Genomic DNA, 22,149 nt, shown 5'->3' on the forward strand with positions numbered 1-22,149 from the left:
GAATAGTTTTATGTTTGACAATTCAACACGAACAGCAGGTATGTTCATAGGCGTTTTTGGCCTTTACACATACTATGGTCAAAACAGGTTATATACAGTGCAAAATATTGAGAAAAAAAATTATATATATCATCTAACACAAAAAGGGTTTGGAGGATATCTCTTTGTGAAGTTAGGTGTTGTACCTATCACCTTATCAAAAGTATATACCTACATGCAATCAAGCTTCTCGAGCACACATCTACATAAAAATTGAAAAGATTATTGTAAAGAAAAAATATATAAAACATTGAAAAAAAAGTATTTTAAAAAATATTGACAAGTAGTTCAGTTCAATTCAAAATTTGCAGGCTGGGACCTAATAAAGTTTTTTTCTTTTTTTTTTTTTGCACACTCAATAAAGCTTGAACAGGTCACGGAGCTGCGTCACACACAACGTCACACAGCCTACTCTTTCGCCGTTTGCGCGCTGCCGTCCGTCACTTCTTTTCGCCGAGACGCCGACTCATGCAAAGAAAAAGACGACAAATACGGCTCATCTTCCTCCTTGAGTTAATGAAATAATGCATTAGCTTGCGCTAAATGTAGTTTTATATTCATTCTGCACGTTTCAAAGTCGCTCGCTCAAACCAACCGCCGGCTTGCGTCGCATGCCTCCCATTCATTGGTTGGCTCCTCATTCGGAAATTTATGAAAAATGATTACATTCGGTTCGTCCTTCTTGACATCATAACGAATCTTGGGATATGTAGTCTTTTGTGCTGCTTTTAGTTTTGAAAAAGGACAAGAAATGATGGAAATATGGCGATAGATAGATGGTCCATGCAGCGTTTGAATGCATATTTATGAGTGCAATAAAACTATAAAATTCAAATGACAGTATCTCCCGTTTTTCTTGGTCGATTGACTTCAAATAAAAACTGTTGTGGACATCAACTTCCGCACTTTCAAATGAGCCCAACCAGCGGCACGTGGGTGATGTAATTACAGTGTGACGAAGCTTCAAAGACGATATGCGCAAACGCGTCGCTGCCGACACGTTCGGTGTTAAAGGGTTAAGAACTGAATATTTAATGAGGCGTCCTTTCTCACGACTGTATATTATATGATATATATGGATGGAGATTAATTTCATTTGCAAATGAAGCTGGGAAATTCAGCATATATTCTTGGATACTTTTCCGAACATTGCTGTGGTGTTAATTCTCTGACAAGGATCCCACTGGTTAGTGTTTAATGTACAATAGAGCTAAGATGACACTCAAAAAACATTGAGGTAATTCCATTATTTGGCATAAACATCACAACTTAAGAAAATGTCAAGTTACACGCAAGTGAGCTTTATTTAGGGATGAATTATGCTTGTTAAGAAAACATTGAAACACAAAACGGCATTCCTTCTAAAAAACTATTTAAAGGAAGACTACGAATTATTCATATTATCCAAGGAAGCCACAAAGTAAAAGAAAACATCTGACAGGAAATGTCAGATAGTAGTGTTATATAAAACAAGCATTCCCTTTTAATAATGTAGACTTTGAAGTAACAGACCGTTATGAACACTGGGTAAATTAGGTCCATTATACAGAGGTAATCTAACAGATGAAATGACAAATTCTCTGTCCAAACTAAAAAGGAACTGTTAGTTAACGAGACAATGTTAAAACAAACTGAATGAAAATCACATATTTAAACATCACATACACGTTTCCTTTAAAACTTCACACACGCACGCATGCCTCTCATCAGAGTTCGTTCAATAAATGGCAGATTTGGGGTCAGATGGGCTTTGTGGTACTGTTGTAGACAAGATGCTCCCTGTCTTCCATGGTGGTGAGTGGAGCGTTGTTGACAGGCACGCGGTGGTGTTGCGAGGACTTCTTCTTTCCCTTCATGAAGCAATACAAGAGAATTCCCAAGAGGATGACAATAGCTATAGCCAGGACGGCAGCTATTGCTATGACACCTGTACAAATGAAGGAGCAATGGTGTGTTTATTTTGTGTATGCTTGATTTGAATTTAAATCACAAGTTACATACCCGTCTGACTGTCAGCCACTCTGCGCTCAAACTCCTGTTTTCGGGCAAACACATCTTTTTCTGGAGGTGGGAGGGAATTGGGCAATAAAGAGCAACAGAATTTTTTTAAAGTGCATTTCAATATGACCAAAACGAAAAAACAAAAAAATCAGATTGCAACAAAAAGATTCAGCACTGGGGATAATTGTTGTTCTGGCCTTATTTGATGCATATAAGCATTCTCAATAGTTAATAATTTGTCACCTAAAGTGCAGCATTCTACTTTGTAAAATCACTTACTTACAGGCGAGTTGATGCTAAATAGATAGCCAGACTGAATTTAATCTATTTTAAAGTTAATCTCAGTCACGTCTTCACACAAACTCCGTTTGTGTGCATGCCATCTGTGGAGCCGTTTACATGGTGACGCTCTGAGAATATGACACATTTCATGTTTGCATTTATATGGTTACGAGTAGGGTTGTTCCGATCATGTTTTTTTGCTCCCGATCCGATCCCGATCGTTTTAGTGTGAGTATCTGCCGATCCCGATATTTCCCGATCCGATTGCTTTTTTTTGCTCCCGATTCAATTCCAATCATTCCCGATAATTTTTCCCGATCATATACATTTTAACAATACATTAAGAAAAAAATTAATAAAACTGGGACGAATATATACAGTCAACATACAGTACATAAGTACTGTATTTGTTTATTATGACAATGAATCCTCAAGATGGCATTTACATTATTAACATTCTTTCTGTGAGAGGGATCCACGGATAGAAAGACTTGTGATTTGTATATTGTGACTAAATATTGCCATCTAGTGTATTTGTTGAGCTTTCAGTAAATGATACTGTAGGCATGCCCAAATGCATGATGGGAAGTGGAACCATGACTGTGCGTAGTGCTACCAATTGATATATCTTCTCTGCGTTGGGAAATAACATAATGTGTTAAGAAAACGATCAATTGCTACCTTGCTTCCCCACATTGCTTCCCATGATATTTCTAATCATAGGGAGAGGGATTGTAAGGCTTTAGCCCAGTACTTCTCAAATAGTGCGGCAATGCCAGGGGGGGCGCATGTGACCTCGGGGAACATGTTTTTTTTTTTTTTTTTTTTTTTTGCCGTACTGGAATAAAGTGTACTTGCACATCCACTCAGTAGGTGGCAGTGGTGCTCTCATTTTCAGAGTGCGCGCAGTATTTTTGAACTAAGGAAGAGCACTCAGCGCACACAGACAACAGATATGAAGAGCAGTGTGCCACCGCCGTTTTCGAAAGCCGTTTTCCGACCGGACCCACTCACGCAGCGACTCACTGTCTTGTCCGGTTCTCACGTCGCCGCCCGAGAAGTGCCATTTTCGACTTGGGATCGTTACGACGACCGCCCTCACCTACGGTTCTACCTCGGCCGCCGTGAATGCGCTTTTTTCGTGCCGTTTGCCTTTTAGCTTTGACTTTTAATACAGTGGGTGATGATGAAAGACCACTGTTTACTGTGTCTAAAAATAATTATAGCAGCCAGCCAGAAGCCAAATCAATTAAGACGCCACTTAAAGACATTAGACCCCAATCTCATTGTTAAGCCGCTTGATTTTTTCAGTGAAAACGTGCCGAATATTGCCAACAATCGTCCTGCTTTGTCAGTGTTATATCAGTAAACCAGTGAGCATTGTTAGCATGCTAATTGCAAAATAACTCCACACCATTGCAAAGGAGGTAAATACTGTGAGCAGCAAAAATAAAAACTCTCCTGTCCAAGGACACTTTTTTTCTCTTTTATTCAGATTTGTTTTTTCGGTCAAATTTTTTGGCACATTGTCCTCATGAGTGAATGTTTCTAATCAATTTTAATTTGTTGTTATTTACTGATTTTATTATATTTTATTTTTCTGTATCAAATGGTCAAAAATGTACCTTGAGTGTATTTTTTAGTTTGGATGTGATTTTTTTTTTTTTTAATTCAGGCAAATTGATGCACGTCAAGTCTTCTCTGTTACAAACAAAACAATGTTAATAAAGTTATACTTTATTATAAGTTGATCTATGTTACTTTTTTTCTTTATTAGAAAAAAAGGACACAATGTTAGGCAGATGCGTATTTATAATAGTAATTTTATAGACAAATGATACTATTTACAGTGGCGGCAGAGAGTTTGGGGGGGGCGCGAAACATTTTTCTTCTTCCTTGGGGGGGGCGTGACAGAAAATAATTGAGAAGCACTGCTTTAGCCAATTAAAAACAAGGCTCCAAAGGCTGCCAAAATTCACTCTACTCATTTTACGCTGCCTTTTACCTCTCTATGTAGGTAACACGGCGCCATTACAGATTGAACGGGACAATGCGTGAGTGGGTCGTGCAGCGCATGCATTAATTGCGTTAAATATTTTAACGTGATACATTTTTTTTAAAATTAATTACCGCTATTATTGGGATAAATTTGATAACCCTACCTTAAGCCTAAACTAAAGACTCTGGATGAGTGTAACATATTATGTCTGTAACCAGGGGTTCACATAAGTGGTCCGCATGTGCGCATGCGTACCGGACGTAGACAAACGCGCTGGCCCTCAACGGCTTCCATACGCTTTTGCGTACCGATGGCTGACCACTGTATTTGCGGCGGACACGAGAAAATAACTTCTCAAAATGTCGAAGAGGCAGGCCACACTGAGTAATTACTTCCGTGTTCCCCCACCCCCGTCAAAAGACAGACAGACGACAGAGACGTCACCGGAGCTACCGAAAAAAAGGACTTTTGCTGAAAAGTGGCGACTCGCACGGAAATGCGGTACAAAATGTGCCGTGAGAATCCCAATGTCGCCGATAAGAAGCAGCGCATTTTATGGAGGGTCAAAGAATTTCAGCCATCCAAACTTTGAAAAGCACGAAAAAAACAGAGCATGTGGCAATTAAGCAAACTATCGATGTCAAACAGGACCCCACACGCCCTATGGACAAGTCGCGGAATAAAGGTAATGAACAGCGACATGCACTGACAAACGTGTTTTTGCTCGCATTTTACAAAGCTAAACATGCACGTTCAATGAGGTCTTATGAGGAGGACATCCCACTTTTAAAAAGGCTTGGAGTTAATGTGGGAGCCGCATGATGCCCTTTATTTTGAATTGGTGCTTTTATGTTTATTTCTTTACATTTCACTTCAAGGAAATGCCAATTTTGTTGTGCCAGTTGATGTTAATCAAGCATTAATTTTTAATATAATTAATTAAAGTTAATTGGCTCTAAGTAAAGCTTGTCATAAATTTATCGCATCAGGCGGGTCGGCTCTAAAGCTCAATGAGGACCAAGTCACATCTCCAGGTCCTCCTCTGAGAACCTGGGCAAAAAAATTATGTGCACCCGTCTGTAACGTTAAATACAATGAGAAAACGATTTAATTAATATATATTAAAAAAGGCATGGCCGATATTTTTTTGCCGATTCCGATACTTTGAAAATGACGTGATCGGCATCCCGATCGACATCTCTAGTTACGAGTCTACGACTCAATTCAAACAATTTCGCAATTCCAAGTGAAAACAATGTAGTATTCATGCCAGATTTATGCCAGTGCAGTTTTACAAGGCGACAGCCAATGATTCACTTCCTTGACAACAACCTCCTCAGCCCAGAAGACAACATACCCACCCACTCGAGGCAATGGCATCGATGTTTTTATTTTGCCCGAAAAGGTACAAAAACGCAAACATAAAACATTATTTAAATTGAAAATATAAAAACACGTTTGCTGTTTTGAATGTTTAGTAGCAGTGACTGCACATGCCCAAAGTGACGTGTTCGAGTGCTTACGTCTTCGGAGCGAGAGCGTTCCATTCATATGGTTGTGGAGCAATCCACACAATTACTGCAAATCGTTCCACTTTGGAGGCCGGAATCAAAACATTGCTTCTTTGCCTTCAGTTTTCGTTGTCAGTGTCAAGGGTTGGCCATTCCGTAACATAATCTTTGCATCTTGGTGTCGCATCTAGCTGAAAGCAGTTTTATTTTCATTGTTTTTGTTTTTTTTTAACTTAGGGGCTTTTTCAGTACATAAATTCCAGACTGTGCTGGTACCCCCCCCCCCCACCACCACCACCACCACCACAAACCCTACAGCTTCCAGGGTGTCTCACTGAAGGATTTCTACAGGCTAATTAGTTTTGATGTAAATATGTGGACACTGTGGTTTAAAATCCCGTGCAGTTTATACAAGAACAAACACAGTCTTCTTGTTGAATTTGGTGAGGGCGGCTTGTAAGTAGTAAATGTCAAATAGGTAATTTTTTGGGTTTTTTTTTACATTAACATCTTTTATTTTTAATGATTTTGTTGTTTTCGTTGTTAATGAAATGTTCATTATTTTGGTTCTGTTGGTAAACTACAACAGACCATAGGAGTATCACCCACCTGTCACCCCTCTGCAGAACTTCATACAGGCCTCCTTACGGTCAAATCGGTTTTCGTTGCCCTGGCAACCACCAAAGTTAAAGCGAAAGCAGTCTTGGTGGAGAGGATTGTAGTACCATTTAGTGAGAGTGTCCCTGCAACTGCCTGTGTGTGGAGGCTCAGTGCAGCGCACTGTGAATAACAGGAAATTAGGATCAAATCACAACATTCAACTACTAAAATTTTGTCTCTAGCAATAAAAATGATCACCTTTTTGCTCATCCACCGGAATCTGCAGCAAAATCTGAAAAGTGTTGTCCACTAAAATACAATGAAATATGTTGATTGAAGTCTGAGTTTCAATAAAGTGTGTCAATTAGTTTAAAAATCCTTACAGTCATTGCATTTTTGTTCATCAGAGCCATCGCTACATTGAGCAGTTGAATCACACTCCAAGCCTGGTTCCAAACAGCAGCCGTTTGCACATGTGAACTGCTCTGCAGTGCATGCAACACCACATTTTTCTGTCAAGGGAGAATGAAAAAGGACTTTTAGCATCAATGGATGACAGATTAAAGTATCAAATGCTGAGTAGAGTAAAAACAACTTTGAAGTTGTAATTGCAGAATACCTTTTTGATCTGGAAGTGGTAAGCCTCTACTACTACCCCTTTTCTCTGAGGGAGAGAGAAAAAACAAACTAAGTACTGTAGTATCCTACACACAAGAAATGAAGACATGAAGTGGCTCAACCAGGTAGTAGGATGGTTACTGGGAGATTCCTTTCAGCAGGGCTCCATATACCATCTTGCCCGTAAAATTTGACCCAATTCCAGTAAATTTGTCATACACTTAAACATGTGCGACCAGTAAATTTTCTAATTTTTAAAACTTAAGTAGTGATAGCAGCTTGAAATTGAATCTTCAGAACATGCTCTGAACCAATGACGAATATTTCCATTGAACCACTGCTCCAGAACTTGCCACAAGTCACGTGATATATGACGTCTAAAACAGGAACTGTTTTGTTGCCTGAATGAAACACCACGATTGGGTTATGGTCCAATCATGTGAGTCACCGACACTGGCAGTCTCGAGTCTGACGATAATGCCACTTTAAACAAATTTAATGCCCATGCCCAACTGCAGATAGCGTAACACACACAAACTGTGAGTTGTCCAATGACGACTTTTTAACAGATTGCCGGATATTGCCCAACTCCAAAAATCTGATACCGATATCAAACAGATATATGCGGTCCTGGACTTCACATATTATGGCGAATTGTATTGTGATGCCCCACTGGATATTCTAATGACTGTCATATCACGTAAGGTCATACAGTGCTTCTGGCTCAAAATAACAACAAAGGCACAGCACTTTCAGTACAGTGAATGAGGTATGTAATGAGTTTATTATTAATTATTTTCAATCATTTGCTGTTCATTTAATTTTTGCACCAGAATGCAAATGGAATGCTCTCATAACAAATCCCAGGCATCTTACTTTAGAGCAGTGCTTCTCAATTATTTTCTGTTACGCCCCCCCACAGGAAGACATAAATGTTCCGCGCTCCCCCAACTCTCTGTCGGCACTGTAAATATACCGTAGTATCAATTGCTACAAAAGTATTCTTATTATAATATAAGTACACCTCTGCATAACATTGTCCTTTTTAATATTACAGAAGAAAAAAAATAAAGTGTTAAAAAAAGAACACATCCATACAGTAAAAATAGACTCAAGATATTTTTTTACCGTATGATACTGAAAAAAACCAACAATAAAATCAAAAAATAATCCTAAAGTCAAATTGAATAGCAACATTAACTCAAGAGGACAATATGCCAAACCATTAGACTGAAAAAACAAAAATTAATACAACAAAAACGACAGTGTCATTGGACAGAGACAGTTTTTATTTTTTGCTGCTAGCAGTATTAGCTCCTTTGATGTGGTGTTGGGCTATTTTGCATTGAGCAACTTGGTATGCCACCTTATGTCAGGCTGACAGTGCTGGCTGGTTTGCTGATGTAACACTGACAAAGCGGGACAATTGTTGGCAACATTCGGCACCTTTTCGCTGAAGAAAAAAAAAAAAAATCCCTGCTGTCCGGTGCGAACACTTTTTAGACAAAGTAAACAGACTGGTCTTTCCTCGTCTCCCACTGTACTAAAAGTCAAAAGCCAAATGCTACATACGCTTCGTCATATTTCTTTGTTTTAGCTTTTCATATCTGTCGTGCTCGTTGCTGTGTGCTCTTGTTTGGTTCAAAAATACTGTGAACATGCTGAAAATGAGAGCGCCACTGCCACCCAATCAGCAGATGTGCAATTACACTTTATTCTAGTTCGGCAAAAAAGTAGGTTCCCCAAGGTCACATGCGCCACCCCCAGCATCACTCTGCGCCCCCCTGGGGGGGCCCGCCCCACTATTTGAGAAGTACTGCTTTAGAGACATCTAATGGTCATTAAGCATAACTGCTGTGCCAGGCTGTGACCAGCTCTTGAAAATAGGGTGAATGCTTCTTCACTTTGAAGGCAACATGTATATTGGCACAAAACCGAAATTGAAAAACAGATGTCAATATAATCAGCTGATATTATCGGCTACTTGATAATATCGGACAACTCTAATAAATTATGGGGGGGGGAAAATATCTTTAACCGTCAAGTTTACATAATTTTATTGCCTCAAATATTTGGTTTAATGCTTTTTAAGGCCTGAATTTTGACAAAATCCATTTAATGACTGATGCTCTTTAATGACCCGCATAAACCCTGTTATAACTGTGCTAACGAATTAAAATTTGTGGGTCGTTGTCACCGTCATTTGTGTGCGTTGTTGCAATTGAGTTGCTGAGAAACCCATTCCAGACCCTATCATTAAGGAGCAAGTTAAGAAGAGGTCGTTCCAAAACGCGGAAAAGATCACCCCTGTTTAGATACGTGCGCAGTCTATAAACGTAACACAGGAAATGTAATTTTCAAAATTTACATTACTTAAGTTCAGTATAGATACTCTAAACATAACTTCTGATGCCTGTAGGTCAAGGAATGCCTCAGCAGATGCAACAATGGAGGTGCAGCAACACTTTACTCAACCACCACTAGGAAGAGCAGAAAACCCACTCATTTAGTGGCAGAACCATCAAAATGTGTACCCTCATTTGATCTTAGTAAAACGTTCTTAATATGCATGCCAGCATCATCTGTAACTTGGGAATATTTTCTTAATGTGGAGAAGTTGTGAGCAAAAAAAGTCAGTCAGTCCAAAAAGTGTTCAGATAATAATGTACCTCAAAAATCTTTGAGTGTTCCCCTTCCCACATAACGGCCAAAGTTACACTAGCACACGGTCAGTTTTTCCCTCCACATCGCTCTCATCAGTAACAGAAAACACACATTCATAAGTCTTTATTTGTAATGCTTTAATCTTTATTTGTTAATAGTCACCCTCTTTAAATATTCGCCTGAGCCTTTAATTGACAAAAATTTATTTCCTAGAATTTTTTTATTAGGATGCTGGCTACTTCTGCTCAAATTGATTACATCCTTAATTAAATGGATCACTCAATTCTGCTCCTGAAACGAAATTATTAAACAAAATATTGTAATGAGAATTTGGTTCAGTATTTCATGTTTTCTAAAACATCAAGCTTTAAAAGGAAGATGCATTGAGGTCACCTGCAGTTTTAGTTTTAGCCACTAGAGGTCACCGGCAATGAAGCTTCATGTACTGAACCTATTTTCAAAGCAATTTGCCCAAGTGGTTTGGAGGTTCTCAAAAGCTTCATTGCCCATCACTACCTATAAGTGATCAATTGTCTATACTCGGCCTTGTGCACAATTGATGTGGTTGTCTTGGGAGCAAGGGTAACAGAGCATTTTTCTGCTGTCGTAACCCAAGCGAGGAGCACTGCTGCAAAGTTCCTTTGCTTTAAGCACTGAAAACATTTTAACTTCAATGAATGAAAGGTATCAAATATGATTTTATCTCACATTATTTAACATATGATAAGGAGCCTCATGGTCAAGAAGTCAATCGCTCTGATCATTGTCAAAATCACAAAAAAATTCTCTCTTGTGCGGCAGCTGTGTGCCTCAATGCCGTTACATTGGTCAAAAGACAATTAGAGCTTAACATTAACTCGACCCCATTTAAAGGGTTTTCTGTACATTTACTGAGGCCTCATGTAGCGGTCTACAACTTATATTTCTATTATACTAGTTTCTCTTCGTTTAAAGAAGGTTATCAATAGTGTTGCACCGATACCATTTTTTGGGCCCGATACCGATACAGATACCTGGCTGTGCAGTATCTGCCGATACCGATACCATTCCGATATCACTGTTTGCAAAAAAAAATAAATAAATAAATACATACATACACATATATGTACGTACAAGGGATGCAACAATACAGTTAAGTCACGGTTCGGTACGATTTTCGATACAATTCAATACATTTAATGCTCTGAAACAGAAAATACAACTGTTATTATTATTATTATTATTTTTTTGGTAACAAGCAAAAATAACAGTGCCATCATATAAACAGGCATTTTAGTGTATAATATATATGTGCTTACTTCTTACTGAGCTGTAGAAATTTTGTATACAAGCGCTGAGAACAATCTTTACTGTTCGTAAAGTGGGGCACACTGTTGATTGCTGCAGCTCTCTTAGCAGCTATATTTACCATATAAGCAAAACATCCTATTTGTGGTCCGAGTCCATCTGTAACATGTACTCAATTAACAGTATTTGCAGCATTATCTATAGTAATTGGTATGGATTGATTTGGCCTGCTTAACTTCCATTCAGTCATGGCGGTTTCTAATTCATCAATGTAGTATATGGACTACGTGTCGCTCTGGGCTCACGCAGCTAATGGCATGGGATCAAATGTAGCACATCTAGGTTTCTGTTTGATGATATCTAGTGTGTGCGCGCGAGAGTTGGCATGGGATCTAACATAGGACATCTAGGTTGCTATTTGATGATATCTAGTGTGCGCGCTGCGCCGCTACAGTGTTTTCTGGCCACAGAAGTCACTTCTGCTCATTACTGCACAACACCAGCATATGACATTCGACTTTCATAAACAGAACGAGTTTGAAGTACGCCGCTCTTAATTTGCCACTCATTGTTCATCATGAAACCATGAGTTTGCTTAGTCTCCCACGGTCTTAACCTTTCTGATCCCATTGGCACTACAACAGGCGTTAGCTTACGCATGTTAGTCGTTAGTGAATACCATGCTAGATGAGCAGCGTAACATTGCGGATATGTGTTGTAACTTACATCCTTAATATTGAAAACGAAGGTGTTAATTTCATTTGGTAATTACGAGACAAAGACATACAAAAGTCACGCATCGGGATTTGGGAAGTTAGTTCACGTGGTGAGGACAGTACATTTGCGTCCAAGTGATGCCAGTAGATGGTATCGGCGCCCTAAATGTTGGTACTCGTCGATACCAATACCACCAATTCGAGCCGGATCAGCGCCCCCTGCCGATACTGGTATCGGTATCGGTGCAACTTTAGTTATCAATTTAAAGTAGGGGAAAATACTACTGGGGGAAGAAGTGATAATTGTTAAATTTATTCATTTTGCTTCTTATTATTGTTCAATGTCCAGGTGATTGATTAAAATAAGTGCTAGTATAAATATTTTTTAAAATACTTTTCACATGAAAAAAAAAATCATTTTGTGTATCCAACCATGGCTCAACAATCGTGATATGAATCAAATTGTGACTTTTTTTGGTATCGTTTCAGCTCTAGTACATTGGTACTTATTAAACCACACTTCCTCTCTGATGTTTCAGCATTATAATTAGGGAGACCAGAATTTTAGCATTATTTATTCAGTCTACTTTTAGTAACATACAAAACCAAAGGATTATATATATTTCCCTAGGCATCCTTTATAATTATGTTGTCCTAATAGGTTGCGTTTCTTTTCTGCATTTCTGCACCAGGATCGACTGGGCACTCTTTATTAGTTAGGATGTTATTCCGTTTGCTTTACAAGGGCTGCAAGTTTCTCTTGTAATTTTCTGAAAATGGTCTAATTAAATTGTGTAAGGCGTGTCGCTCCGTGTGCTGCAGACCTTAATTAAGTGGAACTGGTTGACATGAAAATATTAGTCAAAGTTAACCTACTTTTGAGAGTGTAACCACTATTAGCACAATTTAGTGGTTGAACCACAAACTGTACTCTCCGCTGTCTATTTTCAATATATTTTTAATGCATGCAAACATTATTTGAAGTTTAAAAGCAACGGATTAGTAAGAACATGGAGTTGATGTGTGCTAAGCTATATTCACAAGGAAAATGCATTTTAGAAGTTTTAAACAGCCCCGATTTTGCATCCACACACTGAATGCCTGACAGCACGGGAGGCTAACATACCTGTCCCATAGCATGCGTTTGTGCACTCATCCTTGGAAAGATAGTTATTCAGGTTTTCCCTGCAGCCCCCAAACACAAACTCCTCACACTTCTCCGAAGCTGCATTGTAGTGCCACCGAGGGAAAGCACCACGACATGGTCCAATCTTCTTTGGAGCCATGCAGTGATCTGCAGGAAGTAAGTCAAATTGTTAGTCAAATTTCTTGCAGACACTTGAAAAAATTGTGAAAAACACTTTTTCAGAGTTAAATGTATAAAACAACCAAACTAGACAACATGAAAAGCAAATTTCCAGTTTTACATGGACAACCTACTCATATCATCTAATGCTAAACCTTTTCTTAAACTGTAACTCATGTGGTTACAGTGAGATTCAATGTACAAACAAAAGTTATTATCTCACACCTGTAACCAGATTCTTGTTTTTTTCTCCAGCTATTCCCAACATCTAACAATTAAAATGTAGAAACTACACAAGAAGACATTGTGTGGAGACATTTATAAAATAGGATGATTATTTGACAGTGTAGGACACAGAGGGACATAGTCTGTCTGTATTGGCTGATAATGAGACACTGTAATACCAGGATGCTCATCTTACACGACGTTACAAAAAGCTGGCATTTGATTTTGTTTTGTTTTCTCGAACGAATGACTGAATGAATGCAAGGAAACAAAACCAACTTAATCAAATGAACACATCAGCAGCATTGGTAATCTTACTTTAAAAAAGTTACAAATTACTTCCCACAAAAAGTAATCACGTCAGTAACTGTTACCTCATGTTAAGAGTAATTAGTTACTGAGCAAAGTAACTGATGTTACTTTTCATGTTTTTCAAGTTATTGCATTACACATTTTATAACATCGTTCACATCAAAGATGTTTATATTAACTAATTGAAGAATAAAAACACTATAGTGATCCCTCACTACTTTGTGCCCTCAGTTATTTTTTACAATTAAAAAAATATTATTTTATTTTAAAATGTTAATATATGCATTTGCAATCCAATTTTTTTTGCCATTTCTCAGGCAAAAAAATACAGCTTGACAATTGTCATAATAGGAAAATAATGTCACCTATAACTTCCACTGATTAAAAATATACATATTCCCTAAATGAACTATTGACAATAATGCGGCTCATAGCACTATTAATCCATTAGCTGTCAATGGACATGAATGATCCCTGCAATCATTTGTTAACATCAGTGGATTAATATGTGGTTTATGAAATTTACACTCAGAACTTGTGTATTCCACATTCCAAACATGATGTTAATAATTTAACTGAATTGCTGAAGCCCTGACATTATTCCACTTGGAATATTTTTTTTTCACAAAATACAACCAAGGGGTCAGTCTAAAAGCCATCTGATGACTTGCAATCAATAAGAGAAACGACTGGAGTGTTCTCATTGGCGAAAACTATAACTGAAACCAGACTGACAGGTTTTGTTGAGTTGGGGGCGGAGGGAGTGGGGAGTACAACGAGTACACTTCTTACTTCGGTTTTCAAAAGACAACAAATGACGATTCACTTTAAAAGATCATGTGTTGTTTTCGATTAAATGACCTTTGGTTGATTTCAAGTGGAAGGAGAATTAAGCGGTCCAATTGCATGTTGTAGTGCTCTTATCTTTGTACTGCTTCATCATTCGGCCTGTAGGAATCAAGTCAACATGTCTTAACAGGTTTTATCACATTAAAAGGAAAAAGCCTCAACAATGACAGAACGACAAGGAGGTCAGCTCCTCAGAACCAGGTTGGTGTGTCAACAGGGAAATGCTGAGCTAAACAAACAGGTATGTAAGGGAAATAAATAACCATAAGGGTATTGTCTTAACATGAAACAAACTGGCGACTGGAGATGGTCAGAAGACACGTCAACAAATATAGTGTCTATCAGTAGAAGTGGTTTAGATGTTGTATCCCCTTACAGTGTAAAGATTAACCCGTGTAGGTTCTGCTGTTATTTTCCCAAGGCAGCTATTTTGTCAAAACGCAAAAAAAAAAAAAAATTTAATTAATTAAAAAAAAAAATAGGGCAGTTGCACTTCTACTGCTGTATGGTTATAGAATGTTCTGTATGTCAATATCCCTATTTACTAAGTTTGGGGGGCTCAGCAGAATCACATTTATCTCAAGAATCTATCAGAATAAATAACGAGGCCTTACAAGTGACATTTGCACGGACACCAGATTTATTGACTTTTTATGTCTTTTGTTGTTATTGTAGTTAGTGGAATTTAAAATATTTATTGTAATTTATGTAAAACCTTAATTTGTTTATAACCTTATTTGTGTGCTCCCCAACTGACGTACAGGGAAAAAACTACCTGTCTTTTTTTTTTTTTTAATACCATAAATCGCAGCTGACCAAACTGCACTAACAAATTTATAGTTATTTTGTTCATGTATACACACACTACAAATATTATATATTGTAGTCGTATTGTGACATCCTTAATTACAAGTCTTAAAATATGCTTCTTTCATTTTAAACAATTTCTTCTTATTTGGTATCTCTATGCCCCACACATAGGTTAGGTAACTACAAACAAATAATCCAATTTTTTACATGGCTTTTATTGTCCAAAACAAGTGATTTGATCAAATGTGATTGATCAAGTGTATAGTATTTTCCTAATCATATTTGACCCGGCACAGCAAGATGAGTCAGTGACACATTTTTCAAAACTCTGGCTTGGGCATGATCCAAAAGAGTACCGTCTCTGTCTGTATGGGGTAACTGACTGTTTAAGGAACCCTTTAATGCAGAGATCACCAAACTATTCCACATCTGGCCACAGTGGGTGCTGGATTTCTTTCCAACAAAATACGACAAGACCTTTGACCAATCTGGTGTCTTACAAGTATAATCAGTTGATTGCAGTCAGGTGCTGCTTGTTTTAGCAGAAACCTCATTGGTTAAACTGTCTGAGCTTGAGCGGTAGGAACAAAAACCAGGACCCACGATAGCCCTTGAGGACCTGTTTGGGCGCCCCTGCTCTGCTGTTCAATTTATACGATCATACGATTATCACTGTCCTACTTTTAATTGGATGTGATCTCTGACATGCACTGCACTTTAAACATGCACGATAATATCGGTTACGGATAACTATCGGCCGATAATGGCAATTATGATGTCATACAGATAATCCAGATTAAAAAAAAAAAAATCAACCGATGATGCAATCCGATAATTGTATACTTGATTTAGCCTCCAAATGTGGCGATCGACGCAGTTTTGTCCAATTCTACAACGCCGCCTCATCCCTCTCGCCTCTGAACCCCGTCGCATGAGTGACGCGTACAAGGCCGACTTATGCTTCTGTGGCAGACCTACGCCGTCAAGGCAGACCCGATTTACGACCCTCTGCCGTAGCCTGATGTGCACCAGCATAAAATCCTGACTGTTGATGTGACGCAAATGGACTGTGATTGGTCCGCTCAGACTGTTGTTTCCAGTTCAGTGCGAGATCACCGCCATTTTCAAACATTGTTGTGCTACACGCAAAAATGGACCAAACCGACGAGAGTATCATCAAAGAGGTCTGCAAGTACGACAACCTCTACAATGTCTCGTCAAGACATTATAAAGATTGCCAATTGGCAAGCAATTCGTGGAAGGAGATTGCTGAAAATACGGGGCTGGAGGTCAGCGAATGCATAAAAAAATGGAAAAACCTCCGAGACAAGTATGTGTCCGTTCGGAAGCGAATGGCCACACGAAGCGATGAAGAATAAAGCACAGGTTTGGTGTCAAAAGAGTTGTTTTGATGTTAAATTTTCAATAACAGACAGTTCACACACTTCACACATTATCACTGATTGAGAGTGCCTCGGTGCTTTTATGATAACGTGTTTACCATCGAGGCTTCCAACGCAGTTTGGGAAGTTCCAAAGCCTTTCCTTCCCACTGGCTGGTTGTAGGACACAGCAAAGAAATCCGACAAAACGCTGGAAAACACAGCTTGCTGGGTTCCACGCGAAGCTAGAATTCATCATGTGACTGCCAGTCTCTGTGCGGCATCAACCATCAGACAGACCACCTCCGCAACAGTCTTCTGCGTCGCCTGCGCCTCAACATTTGTATGATCAACATTTGTTCTTCAATGTCCATGAGCTGAAGATCCACATTCAAGCGTTGTCTGACCGGAGGAAAACTCAAGGAATTCGACAAGAATCCACCCAAAACCGCACAAACACAACACCCGCACACCCATCTAGCGGCATGGTGGTGAATTACAGAACAACGCGTTCCCTTGCCGCAGAACTATCGAATGCTCACTGACGCCGTGGGGTCTTCATTGTTGCTACGCCGTCACCGCAACACAGAAGCATAACTCAAGGCTTTACACGACATGGTTGAAGCAGCTGGATATCATGGCGGCTCCGTCACCAATGTGAGTTGACTTTTCCGTGCGTGGAACAAAGGATGCTCTCGCCATCTGCAAAACATGCACTGCAGAAGTTCCAGGAGGCGGAAAGAAAGAGTCCTCAACACCACTAACCTAATCAGCCATTTAAAGCTGCATCACAAAGATTTGTGGAAGGAATACGAGGCTGCCGCTAGCGCAAAGGCTAAAGCTAATAGTAAACAAACGGAAAGCTACGGGGCTTGTGACGATCGGGACGCTTTGACAAGCAGCCGCCAGCTCGGTCTCGGGCAGCGCCGCCCCCACTCATCTCCAGTTCAACTCATTAAGCACCACAGCCAGACTGAGGCCTGGCACCGGTGCTCATTTTGCGGCCGGACGGTCAGAGGAGAGCCCAGGCTCGGTCAGACGAGAGACGTTTTGACGGAAGTTCCCCAAGAGCCAAAGCCCCGGATAGCAAATAATGCAGTTTATAGTCTTCGGTGACCAGCCACGATGGAGGACATGGAGTTTCGACTGCTTTGACAGCTCTACTGCACTTAATAAAAGGTAAGAAGGGACAAACGGCCCCATGGGGCGTTAAGCCCCAACTACAGATGTACTATAATAAAATGCTCTATATAACTACTCCTGAGTGTAGGGACTTTAAGCCCTTTTTATTATTAAATTCCTGACCAAATGGGCATTAGATAGCAAGGCTTGTGATTGAACTTGTAAATAATTAGAAGTTGGTGCTTTATGCTTCTTGTTACCATAATGAATATGAAGTTGGACAGAAAAGCTCAGAAATTACAAGCCTGAATTGTGGGCATCTCTCAAAGTCCACTTATGGTGACGTAGACCTGTATGTAACAGAACAGAAATGTTGCGAGTAGGATGGGATACTTACGTTCCGATTGTTCAGCTGTAAGAACCAGAACAGTGACCTTGGTGGAATCCGACTGACCAATAGTGTCTGTGACAGTCAACTGGAATTTGTACATTCCCGACGTCAGATTGGACACAATTATCTGGTCTGGAAAGTTTGTTTTCTAAATGAAAACAAAGCCTCAGCATCAGTTAACCATTAGGCCACATAATGTGCTGAGTTATTGGCAATGACTCACCTCAATGACAGCATAGGGATACTCAGTGAGCATTTTCCACATATAGGACGCGATCCCTTGGTCATCTTTGCTTTCCAAGCCGTTCAGTGTCACTCTGTCCTGAGGCTGCACCACACGGTCCTGACCTCCGTTGGCCACCGGGGGACGATCAGTTTCCTCTGAAGCATGACGAAATGGTTACAGTTTTATCACTCAATCAATGAGTATACATCAATTCCAATTAAGTCATCCTACAAGCTCATACTTCAACACATTCACTATTAGTCAAATGAAGCTGCGGTAGTTGGGAAACCCAACACTCCACAAGGGGCTATAAGCGCTCGGCATGTGTAAACATGTTAAAGTGGCGGTGTCTATTCTAGTTATGTGGCCTCACATTGTGAGAGCAAATCAACTAGTGAATTTAAGCAAAAATGTGATGCTTAACAATGTTGACGTGTGCGGTGTTAGTTTCATTAAAAATGAAGTGACCATTTTCATATTCGCAACAGATGAGGTGATAGTCTTAAGAAACAGAAATCATCTAAATTCATAGTTGTGCATCTGTACCAAGATACAGTACACAGCACCAACAACCAGAGGTGGAAAGTAAAGCGTTACATTTACTCTGTTATATTTATTTGAGTAACTGAGAAAAATGTACTTCTAAGAGTAGTTTTACTAAGTCATACTTTGTACTTTTATTTGAGTAGATTTGTGAAGAAAAAAACGCTACTCTTACTATGCTACTTTGGGCTACACAAGAGTCATTAAATTTTTCCTTTTTATTCTACATATTTTTTTTGCTAGCGATGGCAAAAGTAGTGCTACTAATTTCACCAATGAGATGTCGCAACAACAATCACATGACTCCATTGCACCAATCAGGCGCAAGCTTGCCATTCTATGATCACCCAGGCTGTTCAATCACGTGGCGTCTTTAAGGCGCCGTAAAAAATGAAGTATTTGACATAGAGCGCTGCCCTCAACATGACTGAAAAGCGAGGATTTACACCGCTCTCCCAGTATTTGGCACCGATTGACCACGGAAAACGAGAGATATGATCATTTTAATTTCATAATGGTAACTATGAAGGAACGATTCACTATTCAAACTAGGAACTATTTTGTCCACTAGAGGGAACTCATGCAATTTGGACGAATAATGCTTCATTTCTGTCTTTTTTCCCCTCTCACCGGATTTCAATGATTTTCTTTGTATTTCTTTGGCTTTATGTGGTTATGTTATGGGTTATTGTACAGTATTATTTAGGAGTGGGAACCTCTTGGTACCTCACGATACGATACGATTTGCGATACAAAGCTCACGATAACGATGATCTGACAATATGGCGATACAAAGATTATCGATACATTGGTCAGGAAATCATTCTAGGATATTCTACAAACAAACAACAAAAAACAAGCTTCTGCTGTGAATAGGAATGAGTTTATCAATAGTAGACGTCCAATCTATTTGAAGTGGGAGGGATGGCACATTCGTTCATTCGCTGCTATCCCTCCCACTTCAAACGGATTGGACGTCTACGGCCATCAGCGGCAGCCAATGCCAGGCAATGAGGTAATTTTGGGCCCTTTAAGGTCATTTACCTGTTGATTTTCAGTTACTTCCTATTGATTTTGGGATATTTTATGGGTATCTTCCTGTTTGAGTTACAGAACAGGAAATGACCTGTAAATGCCTTGAAAATCAGACAAAATGACTGTGAATGCTCTGGTTTCAAATGAACGAAAGTTCCCAGTCTAAATGGATTGGGCGTCGAGCACCGTCAATGCAGCCTTAGAGTTAACTGAGACACCATTATGGTGGAAGATTTTGGTAGCAACTTGTTGGTTCATTTTTATTTTTTAGACATTGTCACCTTTTTAAAACGATATCTCGATTCTTGGCAAGAGCATATCGATAACCTTTTGGGATACAAAGTATCACGATATATCACCATTTCGATATTTTGTCACACCCCTAGTATTATTATAACATCAGTTCATATAGATAAGTTTGTGCTGAGAGCAAAAATAATACCATTGTTAAAAAAAAATAAAAATAAATAAAGATAAAAAATAAAAAAACATAAGCAGTTACTCACTACTGTTACTCATTACTTGAGTATTCTTTTCACTGGATACTTTTACTTGTACTTGAGTACATTTTTTGGATGACTACTTTTACTTATACTTGATAATATTATTTTGAAGTAACGCTACTCGAGTAATTTTTTGGCTACTCTACCTATGCCAACAACAGTTACAGACTAACAGTATTTGAGATCTTAAAATTGCCAACTTTTCCAATTTTACTTAAGCTGACCTTATAAATAGACCATGTTGCTTTGCCGCCACCTTGGTGTAAACATGAATTCATAACTAATGGGGACGCTGGCATTTCTCTTTCATAGAGCATCTTGACAAACAATTTTCCGTTTGGGGCACTTTAAAACAATAAAATAGAGTGATTATATATACTGTATATTTTACAACAAAACACTTAAAACAGACGTTATAAAACCATAATTAAATCTCTAAATTTCATACAGCAGTGCTGGGGTGTGGAAAATGGCATACTTGATTTGTAATTGCAATCATACACATTAATATAAGTGATCTAAAGTTGTGGTTAAATGGTTTTATTCAAATGCATTGCACACAAGCAAAAAATGGAAGTGCTCTTACTTGGTGGGACATCTATCTCCAGGTAGCTCTCATAGACAGAGTCAAGGATATAATTGTAGTAGCCTTTCTTCCTGACGAAGCGACAGACGTATTTCTTCTTGTATAGGCAGTCAAAAAGGAAGCAGGATTTGATTGCGTTCTCCTCAGAACCCCCCTCCATAAGGGCCACATTGCACTTGGGCTCCTTGCAACAGGCCGCCACGCAATCTCTGTGGCCGTTCAGCTGTGGGGACGAAATGAAGGTGGCCCCGTCTTTCACGGACTCATCGGCGTCCAGCACAAAACCCTCCCGGCCTTTCTTAAATTGGGCCAAACAATCCTCGCCAGTCGCCTGACCGGAGGCGCGCCCCCAAAGTATCAGAAGCAGCACCGGCAGACATGGATACATAATTATAAAAACAAATAAATAAAGTCTTTCTACAATTTAAAATAGGATTCCTAGCGCCACCTGTAGCGAAACCGATGGCAATAACTAACAAACAATGTCTTCCTGGGAGTTTTAGGCCGCGAAGAATGAACACGAAAGGGTTACCTTTTCAGCAATTTACAACTACAACAGAAGAAAATCCACAAAAATTAAAGTCCTGGTCAACCTCACCGTCCGTGATACTTTCGTAACTTAAAGACTCCAAAATTTGAGCTCTTCAAAGGGCTATGGCGTGTGACGACACGGGCCAAGTGACTCACCCTTCCCTCACCTGGTTAGTGAGACAGGAAGTGAAATTCCACCCGTCAACATGCCACGCCCTTCTCTCTCTCTCAGTCTCTCTCTCTTGTCCTCGCACTCAAACCTGACAGACCCTCTGTCTCTAAAAACAAAACACAGGAATACAGAAAATAGGCTTTTTGATTACAGTATTAAAGAACTGGAGTGCATTTTAGCTTCAAAAACCTTAAAAATAAGACTTCACTTTTCTGGTTTTCAGATTCATATTTCTTATTATTAATTATTATTATTATTATTATTATCAGTCAGTAGTGCATTATTTAAAGGTGCATGATAGTTATCGGTCCGATAATTATCGGTCCGATAATAGAAAGTATGACGTCATCCCAATAAATCCGATAACATTATTAATAGGCCCGATAACAAGGCCAGCCCAGCCTATAGACCCTACTCACGTGACGTCACAGCCACGCCCC

General features: G+C 39.2%; 1 protein-coding gene across 1 annotated transcript; it reads right to left on the bottom strand.

Moving 5' to 3' along the window:
- Positions 1 to 1,319: 1,319 nt before the first annotated feature.
- spint1a (serine peptidase inhibitor, Kunitz type 1 a) lies at positions 1,320 to 21,739 on the bottom strand. The gene is made up of 10 exons (XM_057860410.1): positions 21,007 to 21,739; positions 18,337 to 18,494; positions 18,120 to 18,261; positions 12,844 to 13,011; positions 7,052 to 7,096; positions 6,816 to 6,944; positions 6,691 to 6,741; positions 6,442 to 6,612; positions 2,041 to 2,100; positions 1,320 to 1,966 (listed from the first exon to the last, which is right to left on the bottom strand). The coding sequence occupies exons 1-10, from the start codon at positions 21,392 to 21,394 to the stop codon at positions 1,779 to 1,781; spliced, it is 1,500 nt and encodes a 499-aa protein (XP_057716393.1). The 5' UTR covers positions 21,395 to 21,739; the 3' UTR covers positions 1,320 to 1,778.
- Between the last annotated feature and the right edge of the window lie 410 nt (positions 21,740 to 22,149).

The sequence above is a fragment of the Corythoichthys intestinalis genome, chromosome 15 (genome assembly GCF_030265065.1).
Source record: "Corythoichthys intestinalis isolate RoL2023-P3 chromosome 15, ASM3026506v1, whole genome shotgun sequence".
Lineage (NCBI taxonomy): Eukaryota > Metazoa > Chordata > Actinopteri > Syngnathiformes > Syngnathidae > Corythoichthys > Corythoichthys intestinalis.

Coding starts and splice junctions, on each gene's coding strand:
- spint1a (XM_057860410.1), bottom strand. CDS start 21,394: ATGTATCCATGTCTGCCGGTGCTGCTTCTGATACTTTGGGGGCGCGCC. Junction 18,495..21,006: donor GGAGATAGATGTCCCACCAA/GTAAGAGCACTT, acceptor GTCATGCTTCAG/AGGAAACTGATCGTCCCCCG. Junction 7,097..12,843: donor AAACGCATGCTATGGGACAG/GTATGTTAGCCT, acceptor TCTCTCCCTCAG/AGAAAAGGGGTAGTAGTAGA.